The 18,641-nt window shown below is 39.9% G+C and overlaps 2 protein-coding genes across 2 annotated transcripts; one reads left to right on the top strand and one right to left on the bottom strand.

Annotated features, from left to right (window-relative positions):
- Positions 1-3,182: 3,182 nt before the first annotated feature.
- Positions 3,183-10,793, bottom strand: LOC101745817 (pyridoxal phosphate phosphatase PHOSPHO2). The gene is made up of 4 exons (XM_004926290.5): positions 10,263-10,793; positions 6,451-6,639; positions 4,552-4,770; positions 3,183-3,743 (listed from the first exon to the last, which is right to left on the bottom strand). Exons 1-4 carry the CDS (start codon positions 10,404-10,406, stop codon positions 3,588-3,590), a joined length of 708 nt encoding a protein of 235 aa, XP_004926347.1. The 5' UTR covers positions 10,407-10,793; the 3' UTR covers positions 3,183-3,587.
- Positions 10,794-11,290: 497 nt separating this feature from the next.
- LOC101745958 (grpE protein homolog, mitochondrial) lies at positions 11,291-18,125 on the top strand. Its single transcript, XM_004926291.4, has 6 exons — positions 11,291-11,727; positions 12,545-12,692; positions 13,609-13,722; positions 14,774-14,896; positions 16,331-16,414; positions 17,152-18,125. The coding sequence occupies exons 1-6, from the start codon at positions 11,639-11,641 to the stop codon at positions 17,254-17,256; spliced, it is 663 nt and encodes a 220-aa protein (XP_004926348.1). The 5' UTR covers positions 11,291-11,638; the 3' UTR covers positions 17,257-18,125.
- Positions 18,126-18,641: the final 516 nt, after the last annotated feature.

Raw genomic sequence — 18,641 nt, 5'->3', positions numbered from 1 at the left:
AAAAAACAAAGAAACAAAAAAAAAGAAAACAATTGGTACAAAGTTAGTACCTCAATTTAATCATTGTAAATATACAAATTTTATAATAATAATTGCGCCAAAGAAAAGCAGAATGAGTTTTTTTTTTTTTTATTGCTTATATGAATGGACGAGCTCACAGCCCACCTGGTGTTAAGTGATAACTGGAGCCCATAGACATCTACAACGTAAATGCGCCACCCACCTCGAGATACAAGTTCTAAGGTCTCAGTATAGTTACAACGGCTGCCCCACCCTTCGAACCGAAACGCATTGCTGCTTTACGGCGGAAATAGGCGGGGTGGTGGTACCTACCGGTGCGAACTCCCAAGAGGTCCTACCACCAGTGATTACGCAAATTATAATTTTGCGGGTTTGATTTTTACTACACGATGTTATTCCTTCACCGTGGAAGTCAATCGTGAACATTTGCTAAGTACTTAGGCGAGAAACTCACTGGGCTGTGTCTATGAGTGTTGAACGACAGTAACCATTTACCATAAAATGGATCAGAAGCATCGTCTACCTATAATGGTAATAAAAAATATGGGGAGAGAAAAGGGTATCAAAGATGAAAAGTCCTTTAATTTGTCAATAGTTTATTTTGATTGTATTTTCATTATTACTCCATGATGGTGAGGTGGGCGGCTCCCCTCTCGGATCGTGGGTCAGGCCCCCCAGTAAAGAAAGCTTACCGGAACTTGAACACGTAAAGCTATGACGTATGTCCGTTTTAGGCAATGGCCTGGCTCTGCATTGCTGAAGTCCAAGGGCGACGGTAATCACTCACCATGAGGTGGGCCGTATGCTCGTCTGTCTACAAAGGCAATAAAAAAAGTCGTGTTTCTAAGGAAGCTGTTCTCTTGATGCAGAGGATACAAAATAAGGTATTTAAAAAAAGGACTTTTTTCGGTTTTAAATGTTTACTGGAACCTCACAACGCGAACATTGAAGCCTACCTTGAGACATGAGGTCGGTTTAATTGTATTCAGCACTGTTCGATAACAGTGAATATTTATTAACAGAATAGTGTTATTCTGTTATTTCTGAGTGTGTCAACGAGACAGCAATAGCAAAAAATCTTCCCGCAAACTTTACAAGAATCTGTTTACTGTATGACGTCATCTGAGGCTAAAATAAAGGCCTACTTCTTTATTATTATTCTTTATTTTATTTAGTTTTCTATATTAACCTATTTGTAATTTAATATTTAGTTAAATGTATATGTGAATATATGGATTATTATTATCTGATAAATAAATGAATTATTATTATAAACCACTAATTCACAAGATGTAACCCACTAATCTACAGCGACTAGCCACATGTGACGTCATACGTGCGCAGTGTGTGGTGTTTAGTGATCTATACAAAGCAAATAAATCAAATTATACTTTATGTTTGTAATGTTGAAATACAAATGGTTAAACTTTCCTTTTGGGTCCGTCGATTTTTGGGTCGGGGTGGGGGTGGTAAGGGAGGGAGGGGGTAAGGGTTTTCCCCCTGCACCATTCCCACCCCGCGGAACCCCATAGTTATGAAGATATTCACGGTTAATGTTTTAAGGTTAGAATAGCACTATTTAGTCAAAATAAGGTTAAAATTTAGATTAGGGTCCGTCAATTTTTGAGTCGGGAGGGAGGGGAGTAAGGGCTAATCCCCTGCACCATCCCCACTCCGCGGAACTCCATGGTTACGAAGATATCCACGGTTAATGTTTTGAGGTTAGAATAGCACTATTTAGTCAACATAGGGTTAAAATTTCAATTATGGTCCATTATTTTTGAGTTGTGGAGGGAGGGGTGTAAGGGCTTACCACTGCACCATCACCAAACCGCAGATCCTCATGGCTATGAAGATATCCATGGTTAATTTTTTAGATTAATACTGCATTATTTAGTTAAGCTTCAAGGGAGCTTAAGTTTGAATCCGCCTTATCTCCGGCGCTGCGGGAAGAGCAGCCCTTCCGCCCTTGCGTGCCAAAGCACGGTCACTCGTACTTCGCACTGTTTCCGTGCTCCGTCACAGCGGGCGAGGACTGCTCTCCTTCCGCGCCTCCGGTTTTTATATACACTCTAGGGGTAGGGCAGACAAGACCAGGTGGAAAGTGGGGTGCTCTGATTCGGTTTTCGACATTTTTCGAATATTTTTGCAATTTTATTTCCAAAACACGAGCAATTTTACTGTAATTAAGATTATAAGACTGTAATTAAAGTGCATTGTAACTGTTTACAATGCACTTTAATTACAACAAATTTACTATGTGAATATATCAAAATAATAAAATATATTTCGGTAAAAACATGACATAAAATTTAACAAAATACACGCTTACCGTGAATGGAACGTGAAACGTCAAATGTGACATCTACCTTGACGATTTTTCTAATATTTACGGAAACTTTAAAAAAAAATATCTCGTAAACCGTGTGTCTCCGCAACTTGAAATTTTGCAAAAAGCTTTTTATATATGAGTACTATCTACAACTAATATTGTGAACTTCCAAATCGACGGACCCAAAAGGAAAGTTTAGCCGTTTTACTGGTGGTGGGACCTCTTGTGAGTCCGCGCGGGTAGGTACCACCGCCCTGCCAATTTCTGCCGTGAAGCAGTAATGCGTTTCGGTTTGAAGGGCGGGGCAACCGTTGTAACTATACTGAGACCTTAGAACTTAGATCTCAAGGTAGGTGGCGCATTTACGTTGTAGATGTCTATGGGCTCCAGTAACCACTTAATACCAGGTGGGCTGTGAGCTCGTCCACCCACGTAAGCAATAAAAAGGGCGTGGCCTGCTGACGTAATATAGCAGCGACTTCAGACTGGTCGGAGTTGAAGAGGGACCACCAGGGATAGACGGACGTGGTACACTCGCCTGTCAACTTAGTTACCCACATTTGGTCATTAGTATTCAAAATCAATAATTGTTGAAAATTGTATTTTGTATCCTTCTAATTATATATACATTTTTTAATATTTTGAGTTGTGATTTCTAATTCTATACATTAATACGTGAAGCAAAAATTTTAAGCACGCGAAAATTGCGCGTACGGAGAAGTGTGAAATTACCCAAACTTATAGAGAGAATATAAGGAAAGTAAGCAGAATGTTAATTTTTTTTTAATTTTGCATAGATAATACATTAACTAAATCAATAAAATAAACATGACAGACAATACCATTTATTTATTGTTATTTATTGTGTATATTTCTAGCTTGTAATGTGCACTGTGTGCCTAAAAAATAAATAAAATTAATAATTAAATAAAAATTTGACACACACACATATACACTCTTTTGTTTATTGTTTAAAGTCTATAGTCAAATTGAGTATAGATTAAGTTTGTCTTTAATATTATTTGTCTATAGTATAGTCTTGGAGAAATCTGTGATTATAGAAGTTTATTAGTCTTTGACAATAGAACCATGATATTGTTCAAAATTATAATTGAAATTAACAATTATGGTCGAATTTCGACTACTACGGGACCACTAGTTCAAATTAGCGCGCTCCCGTAGTCGTCTATAGATAGTATTGACTATAGTAAAATTGGTATCTAAAGTGAAATGTCTAATTATCCACCATGATGTCCGGGTAGAGTTCCTGGAGTATCCTGTAGCAGTTGTCCCAGGGTATCACTTTGGCCTTCACTTGAGGGTTGGGAGACGAGAGCGTCTTCTTCACCAGGTCGTCCAGTGGATAGCCGCGGCGGGGGAACACTGTCGCCTGCAGCGCGATAAGAGCCCTTAATGACCAGTGGCTAAGATTGATGTTTCATTGCCTTCAGACACTCACGGGTGGCCAACGTCGGTCATCCACATCAACATTGTCAATTGCATAGCCTACGTTCTGACACCGGCTATTTGTTTGAATTTACCCCGTAACTGCTAGTCTGGTGTACCAACAAATTCTGATTGGTCATATGCGTAACTCTGGTGACATGTGGTGCCTAACCATAATGTCTATGGGTTAAGACGGTAACCGCTTACCACAAACGAGGCTTGCGGAGAGTACTTAATGGTAGGCAGCGGCTTGGCTCTGCTCCTGGCATTGCTGACGTCCATGAGCGACGGTGACCACTTACCATCAGGTGGGCCGTATGCTCGTCTGCCTACAAAGGCAATAAAAAAATAATAAAAAAACAATTTGATTTAAAGTTGAATGAAAAACTATAACCATCTTTTTTAACTTATAAAAAGGAAATAAAGTGTAGAAAGGTGTAGTTTTTTTTTTCCTACCTAAGCCGATAGCCTTGAGAGGCTATTTCAGCGTAACCTTAACTAGTAGGTGAGCTCACGGGGCTCAAACCGGAGTGATGCTAACACTGGCCCTAGCAAGAGCAGTGCTTCGCAGAATCTACCACCGGATCGGAAACGCGACCCACTGAGAAGATCCGGCGAGAAACTCAGTGGGCTGTGTCTGAGGGACCCTGAAATAGCCTGTAAGGCTATCAGCTTAGGCAGGAAAAAAAAATGCGTCAGGTTATTCGAGTGGTCTCCCTGGCTTGCCAGAGACTCCACCGCGGGACACTCACGTGTGGGGGCAGCGACGTGGCGGGGCAGTAATCGTTTCTCCCGTCCCCTACATACACGATACGCCTGGCCGGCATCTCCGAGCACCAGCGTCTCAGGGCCTCGCTCTTGCAGAGGTTCTTAGGGCACCTGGGGCAGGACGTCTGCTTCATATAGGGCTCGATGTACAGACGGCTGTGCCTCCAGAACGCACGATTTGTGATGACATTCGTTATATATTGCTGGGGAAGAAAACTTGACCTTCATTGGCGGGTCCTGGCCGACTCCGTTTACCTCCTAATGATCGAATTTGATTAATGAAATACGTACTTAACAAGTCTTCACGATTGACTTCCACGGTGAAGGAATAACGTCGTGTAATAAAAATTAAACCCGCAAAATTATAATTTGCGTAATCACTGGTGGTAGGACCTCTTGTGAGTCCGCGCGGGTAGATACCACCACCCTGCCTATTTCTGCCGTGAAGCAGTAATGCGTTTCGGTTTGAAGGGCGGGGCAGCCGTTGTAAATATCTATAGGCTTCAATGACCACTTAACATCAGGTGGGCTGTGAACTCGTCCACCCATATAAGCAATAACAAAATAATAATAATGGAACGCAATGTTACTCCACGGTAGAAAAAGGCAAGACGGTGTCACATATCCGTGCAAGCTTACAAGACCACCGCCAGTAATTACACCAATTATAATGCGGGTTTATATTGTATTTTAATACTCTAGGTATACCATAAGCGTGGAGGTCATTCGTGATCACATATTTCGTGAGAACAATGTGCGTCTGCGAGATTCCAACCCCGGCACATGTGACGCCGGACTTAAGGACAGAATTTTGTCACACAATTGTCCTTGTTGCAAATAGACGCGTGCTAACAATGCTAATTGTTCGGCTCGTGATTAGCGCTTTTGTTAAAGTGTGGTTATTTTTCGAATGAAACAGGAAACAGTATTAGATCGTCGGTGTTAACTGCTCCAAGGTTGTTCAGAGCTATAACTGCGGCAGGGCAGACGCGCGAATCATGCGACCCTGTTTTTAGGGTAGGGATAGCCGTTACGCAATACGATTGAGCCTCCGTCCTCGTAAATGGCATCCACTTTATCCATGAGCTCCTGGGCTCTTATTAGCAATACGTATAAATAAATAAAATTGTAGTCTGTTCGTAGTGTAAACAACTTTTTACTTTATAATAGGTTGGCGAAAAAGTTTGTTCGCATTTTTTAAGAAAATTCACTACATTTTTTAATATACTTTATTTCCATTTAACTAAGGTATGTAGGTACCATTTTGTTCGAGAATTTTTTGCCATCTTGTAGGTAGGGACACGATCCCATTGCTATTAAAATTTTGGGGCTTCTGATCAAAATACCGCGACAATTGGTTTTAGCAGTCCTGTCGTGATGTTAACCTGACACTGCCTAAGGAATTCGGAAGAGACCGAAACAGGTGGAAATCTGAAGGCGCAAGGTCCTGCAAGGTCAGGACTATACGGCGGATGCATTAACACCTCCCAGCCAAGCTCTCTTAAGCTCACAGGCCACCTGGTGTAAAGTGGTTACCGAAGCCTATAGACATCTACAACGTAAATGCGCCACCCACATTGAGATATAAGTTCTAAGGTCTCAGTATAGTTACAACGGCTGCCCCACCCTTCAAACCGAAAGGCATTACTGCTTCACGGCAGAAATAGGCAGGGTGGTGGTACCCGTGCGGACTCACAAGAGGTCCGACCACCAGTATATGTATGAGAGAAACTTAATTGAAGTTCAATTAAAAACATCGAACTGTTGATGCTGATACCAAATGAAACGGACCTAACCTGTAAAATTGGGAAGGAAATCCGATCCAAACATGTTTGTTATTAATATCACACAAACCCAAGACTTAATAATAAACTCTCACGTACCAACAACCCGTGCTCCGTCAGCCAATGATTGACGAAGACACTATTCGCGTCTGTGATGACCACAATCTCCCAGCCCTGTTGGGACAGCGTCCTGATCAACTGCTGCACCCCGAGGTTCGGTTTCATTGACGCTATGCACGACAGGATGTCCTCTTCGCTTAGACCGGCTGAGTATGCGTGCTCAAATACCTTAAGAATTGTAAGAAGTTCTTTAACAGAGCAACCAGAACTGTCAATTCGCTATTAGATCAGTCCTTGGACGCGTCATAACGCTGCCAATATCCACCTTGAGATATACGCTAGAAGTGTGCTTGAAAAATGTTTGTTTATCAAAACCGATAGGTTTTTCTTATTATTGCTAACAAGGGGTAGTCAGTTATTATGATCCACATTGCTCTATCCGACCCGGGAGTAATCAATATCGTCTAAAGGATAAGACGCCCCGTGTCTTATCCGACCGCAACGGGGCAACGCCAAGCCGCCGTCGCCCTAAACATATCTTGTCCCCCGGATTCACTCACGGTGCTTTTAGAGCCCTGGTCCCCTTAGTTGATTGGAGTACTTGGTTAGAGCACTGGTCACCGTCCTCGTCGAACTCGTCGATCACGACGAATAGTTCGACGAGCGAACTAACCCATAGACACTGTCCACTGAGTTCCTCACCGGATCTTCTCAGTGGGTCGCGATTCCGATCCGGCGGTAGATTCTGCGAAGCATTACTCTTGCTAGGGCTAGTGTTAGCAAATTCCCTCAGGTTGAGCCTGTGAGCTCACCTCCCCGTCTGGGCGTAGCTGGAATAACCACGTAGGCTACTAGGTGTTCTCATGCTTAAAGAAAACATGCTCGCCGAGGTACTCGCTGGCTTAGTACAAAATACAATACGTATATTGAAGGAATATTCGTGGCTCACGCAGACTAAAGTCTGCATCTTGGCGGCGGTCTTCAACGTTTGGCGGCTTACTAACCATTGCTATTGTTCGTATACCTTGTCGGAAAACCGTGCAGGGTGAGAACTAGGGGCGACCCGCCACTACCTGACTCCTGACCCCTATAGACATCGGACGCTTAGCTAGAAAAGCGCCTTAGTTTTGTCAACTTCCACATTGCAGTATGGTCCGCCAATTCGGTCTCCCTAACTACCTTGTGCTGTATCATCACTTTGTTTCACGAGCTGTATTAACCAGTCCCCTGATGAGCTCATTAATGACGTCATCGTATTTGTTTATTTTCGTAAGAGGCCTCGTGATGGATCATTCATTGTTCCTTTGTCTACGGTTCGACAAATGCCTGACCTAATTCTTTTGCACATGTACGAAAGAACTTATGAAGGGTTTATGGTGACTTCGATATTCAATAATGGACGAACTCACGACCTACCTTTAAGGTATTAGTGATCACGAAAGTACATTGACATGACACAGGGAATGCGGGATTTTTTTACTACTGTTTGATTACTTGTTTTGATACTATTGTTTTTTTTCCTACCTAAGCTGGTGATCTAGAGAGAGCATGTCAGCGTCACTGGGTTAGTAGGTGAGCTCACGGGGCTCAAACCTGACGACGTTGCTAACACGAACCCTAGCAAGAGCCGTGCTTCGCAGAATCTACCACCGGATCGGAAACGCGACCCACTGAGAAGATCCGGCGAGAAACTCAGTGGGCTGTGTCTGAGAGTTAATTTACTCGTCGAGCCCTTCGTCGCAAGCGACGGGTTCGACGAGAACGGTGACCGGTGCTTGAGGTACCTAAAAGCACCGTTAGTGGATCGTAAGGATCCGAGATGACGTGTTTTGGACGACGTCGACTGTTTACCATTTGGTCCGCAGAATCGGCTATGTAGTTACCGGCGACCACGATGAGAGGGTTCTCGTGTCGTGCCGCTTTATCGAAGTGGTTACTATTGGATTACTGGTGGCCCGGAAGCCTATCCAGTTTCACCAATACAGGTGAGCGAGCAAAGGCTCAGCCAGAAGGGGTGGGATTTGCTAACAGCTGCCTGAGCGCCTCCAAGAGACCTAACAATTCAAGGGCAACTGCTTCGGCTTCAGCGTATGAATCTACTGCCGGATCACAATGTGTCAACTGTCAATCGTATCTAATCACGATTGATCGACCCATCAAAACGAGACGTATTATTTTTCTCGGCAGAAATATTTATCCGGTATTATTAGGGAGAGGGTCAGGGGGCGTTTTTAAAAAATAAGCATTCGTTTTATCTTGATTCCTTTGGATTAAGAACTAAAAAAGAGATGGCAGAAAATAGATCGCGTTACCACATCGAAGATCAAGGTCATTTCGAGTCCAGTTCTGATAATGGTATCCATGAGAAAACCATATAAGTCTTCAATTTGCATTAAGTACGTGCGCGACAAATAGATGAATAACTCAATAACTCGATATCACGCCAACCGATTTCGATTATTATTGTTTTTAGTGTATATTAATTTGTTTTGGAATATCATTTTTTTTTCTATTCGAAGTCGGTTTTTGTTAAAGCATATCTATTTACAATTATTATAGTGGTTAGCAATAAACTTCCACAGAATTAATTAGTCAGTGGGCGAAAGTTTTGTGGCTGTTTGATCTGGTGCCAAAGTAAGCTCTCGTTTTCCTCTTCCTCGTCCTCAGCGCGTCTGATACACGCAGTTTCATGATTTTAACGAGTACAGTAAGCGCTTTATACGCGCGGTATATGTCTGTAAATATGCCGCGTATATAGAAACACATGAATGTGAAATGGTTTTTTTTTTTTAGTGCTGGGCTGGGTGGACGAGCTCACTGCCCACCTGATATTAAGTGGTCACCGGAGCCAATAGACATCTACAACGTAAATGCAGCCACACACCTTGAGATATGAGTTCTGAGATATCAATATAGTTAGAACGGCTGCCCCGCCCTTCAAACCGAAGCGCATTACTCCTTCACGGCAGAAATAGGCAGGGCGGTGGTACCTACCAGTGCGGACTCACAAAACCTCGTACAACCAGTAAATTTTACGCAAATTATATAGGGATTATAGGTGATACCTTACGTAGGTGACAAAATAAAAAACACACTTTAGGGGTGGTTGTAATAAGGTCTATTTTACTTTTTTATTAGTCTATTTGACGACGCGTTTACTAAGGATATTCGATTGGATACCTTTAAATTCGAATCCTTTTTATCAAATGTCTATGTACCAATTAGATCCGCAATTAGCCGCGAACAAAGGAATTGGGTCGGATTTTTTAAGTCCGCGAATAATAAAAACAAGAATGAAGGAACCGCGAATAAGGAGCTTTATACTGTATTCATCAACCACGCATGGGTTGCTTTGAGATTCAGTGAATTTGTGTTGCGCGAATGGGTATCACCAACTAGCTGGGACTGAGCTATCCAAATTGCCAATAAAAAACCTTCATGAAAATATCTTCATATAATACATATTTACCTATTTCCTATCATAATATTTTATGATTTATTTTCAAACATTATTTCCGTATGTTTCATGTAAATTTATTCCTAACAAATTTTCCTTTTAATACGTACATAATTTAGTACCATTTATTTTTAGACACGTTCAATTATTTTTAAGAATTTCCAAATATATTTATTTGTACAAAAAAACAAGGACTAGTTTTTTTTTAAAAAAAAAACTAAGTCCTTGTTTTTTAAAAAAAAAAAAAAATATATATACAATCTGATTGTAAGTGTTTAATCTTAAAAAACCCTATAATTAAATAGGTATGTACATAGTTCGGATCCAATTGGAAATTATAAATGAGATTAATAAAAAAAGGTTTTATCAGAAAAATAAAATCCTCAACACTCACATCACTCATGTACGGAGTCCAGTCGTGGTTACTGCTCTCCCAGTCAGGCGGGGGCTTTTTCTCTCTTAATTTATTAATTATCGTGGCATCAGAATCATCATCAACTATTGTACGATCAAAATCAAAGAAAGCAACAGAAGCCATTTTAGCAAAAATCACAAGCACACCCGCCAACCTTCAAGAAATAACTGGTCATTATTTTATGTGTGATTTTAAGACGTTCCATTTCATTTCAAGTTCATTGCAAATGTTAACCAGTTTACGTCATTTATCACGTTCCGGAAAGATTGCGGATAGAGTGTTTTGGTCGAAATTACGTAATTTTGGCAATCTTCAAATATAGTCTGTTGACGTAAACAATGATTCTTTCACGTTACATTAGTCGATGATGGAATATTTTGTTTGTAGAAGAATTGGAAAATTGTAAAAAATCTTATTTTGACATTTTGTGTGTTAGCTATATTCTGTTGTGGTTATTATATAAACATCATTAAAATATAGTAAGCAGGCACACAACATAAATGCGTGACAAGAATGTTTCATTTCTTTCGAATTAGTCGTATTGCAGAATGAAAATTTCGAAAATTAATCTTTTATACTTAATTAGCATTAGCCTATCACCGTTTTCACATGTGGACTAAATAAAATAATACTGTTTACTTTCATTTTAAAATGATTACTTGAATTTTATTATTTTCGAAGTTTCGAAAACTTTGTAGTTTTCGTAGGCGGCTTATCGGTGGGTAAAAGTAATAAAATCATAATTTAAAAGCAATTAAGTAATAATATTAAATAAATCAATGTATCAATCTCAATTTTATACTTTCGAATATAGTTTTTAGAACAAATGATTTGATTGTCTGATTGATAATCATCTAAGTAATAATATTAAATAAATCAATGTATCAATCTCAATTTTATACTTTCGAATATAGTTTTTAGAACAAATGATTTGATTGTCTGATTGATAATCATCTTTTAGTGGATTTTTTTATTACATAGATAGTTGAACGACTAATGCTTATGCTCTGGGTTGACAGGCTAGCAATAGGCATCACAATATTGAAACTATAAGAACGCCTTACTGCTTCGTGGCAAAAATTTGTAGGTATTTGTCTATATCATCAATAATTAGGTACGAAATATAATTTTTGCGAGCCTGATTTTATTCGATAAATTTATGTCAAAACGTAGGTAAAAACACATAGAGTAAAAATAAAAATTTTACAGATTGATAATGTACAGTGAGTGAATCACTGAAGTAGGAAACCTAGTGAACTGTCAAAACACAATATTTGACAATTTTGACATAGTCTGACATAACCTCTTTAAATGTTGAGTTTATTTCAAATTTGGTGAATAAAATATAGGGAATAATGGCTCTAAAAGCTTATACATTTGGGAGAATAGCAAAATACTTGGCGGATACCACGCTGAGACCAAATCTAACGATCAAAACTTTCAGGTAATAATTGCGCAATAATCAACAATATTCTAACCTAAAATAGATAATTCTCGTAATTTTCAAACTTAAAACATCTTTGATAAACACTATCTCCAGTGTTAAATTATAAATAAATTAATACATGCTATATACATTAATAAAATTTTATAAAATCAATTATATTCTGCAAAGCAATCAGATATAAATCACGTTAAGACATAGATTACCTTTATGACCAGCGGAAATTACTGACAACATTAAAAAGGATTTACTAAATACCCATTAGAATTCGTTTAAGTCACCCTCTATTTGTTCTGTAACATTCTCCATAATATATTAAACTACATATAAGACCAAGATTTGATCTTATCTTAATAAATTTTAATTGTTGAAAAGATGTGAAGAAATATGACTGAGAGGCAAGGGAACTGTCCCAATTTGAAAATCACTAGTGGATGATAAATTGAGCATGTTTATATTGCACAATCAACAAGGTCATTCCCCACTTGGTGTTAAGTGGCTGCTGGATCCTATACACACCTTAAGGTGAATGTCTTGTGAATTGTGAATGAATTTGAGACAAAAGGCTGAAATCACAATTATATTTTAGAACAACTACTGTAACTATAAAATACTTGTGCAACTCGTGGGTACTGGTTACTGGTGGTAGGACCTCTTGTGAGTCTACACGGGTACAGTTATCTGGCTTAAATTCCAAGTACTGCTGTGCTGTCTTATTTCCGTCAACTAACTTCTATTAAAGTTACAATTCTAAAATCTTCTAAGTAAATGAGTAGTATTAGGCTAGATGTTATGGAATATTTTTATTTTCCATTAGACCATCCGTTCGTGCGCTCAGTGCAGAGAAGCCAGCCGAGTCGGAGTCAAATGACAAGCTCCCGGCCACCATAGAGGAATGTCATAAACAAATTGAAAGTTTGACTAATGAAGTTAATTCTATTAAAGAACAATTCAATGACATTAATGTAAGTATTGAGCTAACTCTTACTTACTTACATCTTTTTCATTATTAAAGAGCAGGTCAAGGGGTGTTGTGTAGAAAAGGTAGAAAGAAATCGTAAAAAATAAGTGTTTTGCTGGCAAAGATGAAATTTAATTTTTTTACTGGTGGTAGGACCTCTTGTGAGTCTGCACAGGTAGGTACCACCGCCCCGCCTATTTCTGCCGTGAAGCAGTAATGCGTTTCGGTTTGAAGGGTGGGGTAGCCGTTGTGACAATACTGAGACCTTAGAACTATATCTCAACTGTGTGGCGCATTTACGTAATTGATGTCTATGGGCTCCAGTAACCACTTGATACCAGGTGGGCTGTGAGCTCCTCCACACATCTAAGCAACAATAATAAAAAAAAAAATTACTGTGAAAGAGAATATACGAGATGTGTAAGTGCAGAGATGATGTATGATAGAAGCTATACTGCATTAACTCCGCAGTAGAATAACAGCAAGAACAAGTGAATCGGTACACACGGTACACACACACACACACACACACGCACACACACTCACACCCACATGCACGCACACACACCCACCCACATGCATGCACACACACACACGCACTCACACCCACATGCACGCACACACACCCACCCACATGCATGCACACACACACACGCACGCACACAATACACTAGAGGCTTTGAATTAAATACTCAATGTGATATTTACTTTGGAATTTTGGAATATCTAAAGCTTCAGGAAACCATTCACTGATACTACATGCCACTATTGCAGGATATCTTCTCTTAAAGGACAGGTTCCTGCACACAATATGTTTATATTCAATTTTAAATATTCAAATAACATCTAAAAGCATTTTGAAACCTTTGACTAAAAATTTTGAATTAAACCAATGTACTAAAAAAACCACAATCTCGCAGGACAAATACAAGAGAGCGTTAGCGGACGGCGAGAATGTACGGAAGAGGATGTTGAAACAAGTCGAAGACGCTAAGTCCTTTGCCATACAGAGCTTCTGCAAGGATCTGCTAGAGGTAGAGTGTAACCAAATTTTTGTTGATCGGTGAAACAGTTCATGGTCCACCCGATGTAGATCCTTATCTTGAGACATCAGGTCAAAGTCACTTGTATTACATAATGGCCCAGACATTGTACTGGGAAACTGAAACTTTGAAAAAAAAACACATGTAGCACTCGGGGACTGCCGCAGTAAAGCTATTGCATAGCATTTTTTGTCAACTCATGCAATTGTAATTAGACAATAATAATTTAATATTAAAACAAGAATAATAAAATAAGACCACGCTATATTTATAAACAAGCAAAACTTTAACTGTCCTCTTCACACTCATAAGCTAGACCGCACGAGAGAGAGATGGGAAGACTTTTCATGATGCGCATGCAGTGCGAAGTCACGCCGCGCGCTTATTCACAAACACTACACAAGCGCAACGTGTGAATGTGTTGACCGCGAGCTACATGATAGGCGGAGTGGGGGTGTTAGGTTTTATTTTCGTTACGGAATTTCTTGATTCCGTTGCCGCGCTCAAAGCCCGCGATAAAAGCTACGCAATAGGTTAAAAACATTTTTTTCCCTAACCTACTATTTGCTGATAGCCTTAAGAGGCTATTTCAGCTGCACCCTAATGTGTCGGTGAGCTCACGAGCTCAACCTGAGAGCATTTGCTAACACAAGCCCTAGCAAGAGCAGTGCTTCACAGAATCTACCACCGATCCTCCCGATCCACCATCGGTGCTTCTAGGTACTTCAAGCACCAGTCACCGTTCTCGTCGAACCCGTAGCTTGCGACGAAGGGCTCGACGAGTAAATTAACTCTCAGACACAGCCCACTGAGTTTCTCGCCGGATCTTCTCAGTGGGTCGCGTTTCCGATCCGGTGGTAGATTCTGCGAAGCACGACTCTTGCTAGGGTTCGTGTTAGCATCGTCGTCAGGTTTGAGCCCCGTGAGCTCACCTACTAGTTAAGGTTTTGCTGGAATAGCCTCTCTAGGCTACCAGCTTAGGTAGGAAAAAAAAACATATAATATATGTGTACAAATGTTTTATTTTATCGCATTATCACAGGTAGCAGACACATTGACGGCTGCAGCAGAGAGCATACCAGAGGGAGCGGGGGCGGAGGCCGAGGGCGGCGCCCTACGAGCCCTGCACGACGGTGTGCGACTCACGAGGGCTCAACTAGGACAGGTCAGCCTGATTATGGACTAGGAGAGTTGTGATGTGACAGGAGTGTAGCTAAGATTGCACGGTATAGGCTCACATTGGCTATTATTGTGGCGGTTTTTTTAAATTTATTTTTTATTGCTTAGATGGGTAGACGAGCTCACAGCCCACCTGGTGTTAAGTGGTTACTGGTGCCCATAGACATCTACCACGTAAATGCGCCACCCACCTTGAGATATAAGTTCTAAGGTCTCAGTATAGTTACAACGGCTGTCCCGCCCTTCAAACCGAAACGCATTACTGCTTCACGGCAGAAATATGCAGGGTGGTGGTACCTACCCGTGCGGACTCACAAGAGGTCCTACCACCAGTAAAATCATCCATCATACAACACAAGATATTTGATAGATGCCTAAATCTCGTTTACATTTTCAAGATAAGCTTGCTTAAATAACATGTTACAAAATACCCTGTAAAAAATATAATAAATTATCAAAGCCCAAAAATGTTGTCAACCCTATTAAACTGTTATGTCAGGTAACCAGATTATTTAATAGAAAGGCCTATATAAGTACCTACTTATTTTACCTATCAATTGTCTACTTTAAGTTTTTTTTATTTTTCATTCATAAATGTTTGCTACCTCAATACAAGGATGTCATTATACTAAAACACCGGTTTCAAAAAATGTCAAGTTGAAAAAAAATCGGTTGTCTGTAAAATCGGTTTACTGACGATAGTTGAACGTGACAACGTCATAAGAAAATACTGATGGAATGGTTTCATTTTTCAATTATCCCAATTATCGTTGCTATAAACAATTGACACATATTCACTTTTCACTGAACTTCATACTTGACGAAAACATGTAAATGTATTATTGTATAGCAGCTGTCCACGCAGATGCATCGCTCACTCAAGTAGGAGAGAGAGATGTCGAACGCTGCCGAACGCGGAGGCCGATTGTGCCTCTTTGTCGCTCGTTGCGCGCTCTCGCTTGCACTTCAAGCCTTAAATGGAACGCCTCAATGAGTCATGTTTTTTGTGCGTGCAGCCGGCTCCATCGAATTATAAGACGTTGTCACGTCAAAAAATATGTTGTCATTACAAATCTTTTAAAATTTTTGTCGTTCCGCGAATTAGGTAAAAATGTAGGTACATCTACGTAGTTTACTCTGTAATTTTACTGAAATAGGGTTTGCACACCAATGAAAACAAATTTTTTTTTTTGGCATAAGCTTAGACAGCGTTACTACGGTTCTTAAATATTGTGAATGGACTGCTTATAAGGCCTCATTTAACCTCCTTTCGGCTTTACGGGTAGTTTTGTAACACATAATATTCCTATATGCTCCGGTAGTACTACGAGTCATAGCATAGAAATAATGAAATATCCTGAATCGCACCATCGACATTTGCAAGATGACCTTACTTATGTTAAGCGTCTGTTGTCGGCAGGTGTTCGCGCGGCACGGCCTGGTCCCGGTGTCTCCCCTCCGAGAGAAATTCGACCCGAATCTACATGAAGCATTGTTCCAGCAGGTCAGTACCCCCGCTACTTCGTTTGATGCTCCGCCGTATTTCTTACAGGGTGGTCCAACGACCACTCGACACTGACGGACAGATCTGTGGACTCGCGCAAGGGAGCGTTCGGGGTCATCGAACCTTTGCTCATACATTGCGTGTAATATAAAGAGCGCTAATAAAATGCGTTTTCTCGAACGCTATTTGTATCCTTATGTTACAGTGAGCTTTGTGCGAGTTTTATTAACATTCTCGATAGCGTAAAAGTTAACTCAAATTTTTATGGAGTTATAACGTTTGCCGAGGTTAGAGGAAGAGGTAAACTTAAGAAGAAATGGCTGCGTGAAGATGATATGTGTAAGAGTGGGGAGTGAGCGAAGGAATGGTATATGGAAGGAGAAAACATGTTGCGCCAACCCCAGGTGACTGGGAGAAGGGCAGGAGAATGATGATGATGATAATGCTTGCCGCTAGGGGCGCTGTTCCAACTGCATACAAATTTGAGTTAACTTTTACGCTATCGAGAACGTTAAAAAACTCGCACTAACCACACTGATAAACATTATTCCGAATTAATAGAGGTAACGACAGCCCGCATGATGTTAGGTCACTTTGGCTTGTGGATATCAGCCATTCCAAGGATTGAAAGCCTGGTTACCAACGACTGGTGGAAACCTAAAAGTGGGGCAGTCGGTTTTTTTTATTGCTCTAATTATATTTGATATATCTAATTTTGTGAACGGTTATGGTTGCAGGAAGTGGAGGGCGCCGAGTCAGGCACAGTGGTGGCCGTCAGCAAGGTCGGCTACAAACTGCACGAGAGATGCGTCAGACCAGCTTTGGTTGGGGTGGCGAAATAAATGTAAAAACAAAAAAAAACAAATGAAATTCTCAATTTAATCCAAACCATCACCATTCTTCTGTCTGGACCGGTCTGATAGTTGTTGAAGCGTTGGCGTGTCGCAGATATAATTAAAAACAACTTCACTGATTTGTTTCGTTTTATTGTTACAATACTTTATACAGTATCCACGGACAGCTATGGTTTTAATTATTAATAAAAAGGTATAAAAGTTGCTTCCTAAAGCAATCTTCATATGCTGATCCAAGGATCGTTCCGGTTGGTAGCGTGCAATGTATGACGTGCATAATTCGGGGTCAATAACCTTACTAGAGTAGTCTAGTTTTTGTAATATTATGATTTAAACATAATTTTATCCGACACGTGTTTGGTAACAGCTGAGTTGAGCGTGCGCGTGTTACGTCATATCTAGTAATAAACTTGTTAATTTACAATTGGTTTTTCTGTGAACCTTGACAAGGGAATGTGGGTACTTTGAAAATTTTTGGCCACCAAAATAATTTACAAAAAAAATAAACGGTCACAATCTGTTATTGCATTTCGTTAATTTTTGGTAATTTAACATTGTTTTCTTTTTGCAAAGATCACTAATACGAACGTATGTAGATTTTTTTTGACTTTCCGGTGCGGTCGCGATATTTTAACTATATTTTTTTATATAGATTCTAGTTTAGAAGTAATTGTGAATTTGGAAAGTTGAAAACATTGTGTTCCACTTTGTCCTTAATGGTGAGGAACGTCACTGAGCATCACTGAGCGTCGGTGTTTGGTTGTAAATATATAATATTATATTACATATTCCAAGTGTGTGTTTTGTAATATCGCATGTAGTTGTTCAGTTGTAGGTAAATAAAATGTTGAACTGTTTTTTGTTTCTTTATTTTTTACAATTGTAGTCTCTTTGTCATTAACTTTTACCTTAACGATGGGTTCCAAAAGCTCCTGAATGAAAAATATTTTAATTTTGATGTCGGCTTGCTCTTGTGGTGTTTTTTTAGTTGTTAAATTACAGTAAAAGCCCCTTATTCGCAGTTCCTTCATTCACCTTTTCACTATTCCCCAATTAAAACAAAAGCAACCCAATTCCTATATACGCGGCTAATTATTTACTCGCCAATCTAATTGGTACATCGGTACGTACACATTGATAAAAAGGAATCCAATATGTATGTATCCAACCGAATATCTATGGAATGTTTAACGATGAAAGGAACATCTTCCACCGAGCTGGTGATATTGTTATTGCAGGCTTATCTTGAAAATGTTGTAAGCGAGAATCAGGTCTTTGTCAAATATCTTGTGTTGTATGATGACTATATACATATACATTATCATAATATCATTACCATTCGATAATCGCGGCGTATTACGAGACATATATTC

This window comes from Bombyx mori, chromosome 24 (assembly GCF_030269925.1).
Source record: "Bombyx mori chromosome 24, ASM3026992v2".
Taxonomy (NCBI): Eukaryota; Metazoa; Arthropoda; class Insecta; order Lepidoptera; family Bombycidae; genus Bombyx; species Bombyx mori.
Note: the sequence above shows the minus strand (reverse complement) of the source record. Positions and strands in the feature narration are given on the sequence as shown.

Bases quoted from the DNA above. Each gene is read 5' to 3' on its own strand.
- LOC101745958 (XM_004926291.4), top strand. From the start codon at position 11,639: ATGGCTCTAAAAGCTTATACATTTGGGAGAATAGCAAAATACTTGGCG. The intron at 13,723-14,773 runs GTAGAGTGTAAC...GCATTATCACAG, and splicing joins TCTGCAAGGATCTGCTAGAG to GTAGCAGACACATTGACGGC. The intron at 14,897-16,330 runs GTCAGCCTGATT...TGTTGTCGGCAG, and splicing joins CGAGGGCTCAACTAGGACAG to GTGTTCGCGCGGCACGGCCT.
- LOC101745817 (XM_004926290.5), bottom strand. From the start codon at position 10,406: ATGGCTTCTGTTGCTTTCTTTGATTTTGATCGTACAATAGTTGATGAT. The intron at 4,771-6,450 runs GTACGTGAGAGT...TTTCTTCCCCAG, and splicing joins TGACGGAGCACGGGTTGTTG to CAATATATAACGAATGTCAT. The intron at 3,744-4,551 runs GTGAGTGTCCCG...ATCGCGCTGCAG, and splicing joins CCACGTCGCTGCCCCCACAC to GCGACAGTGTTCCCCCGCCG.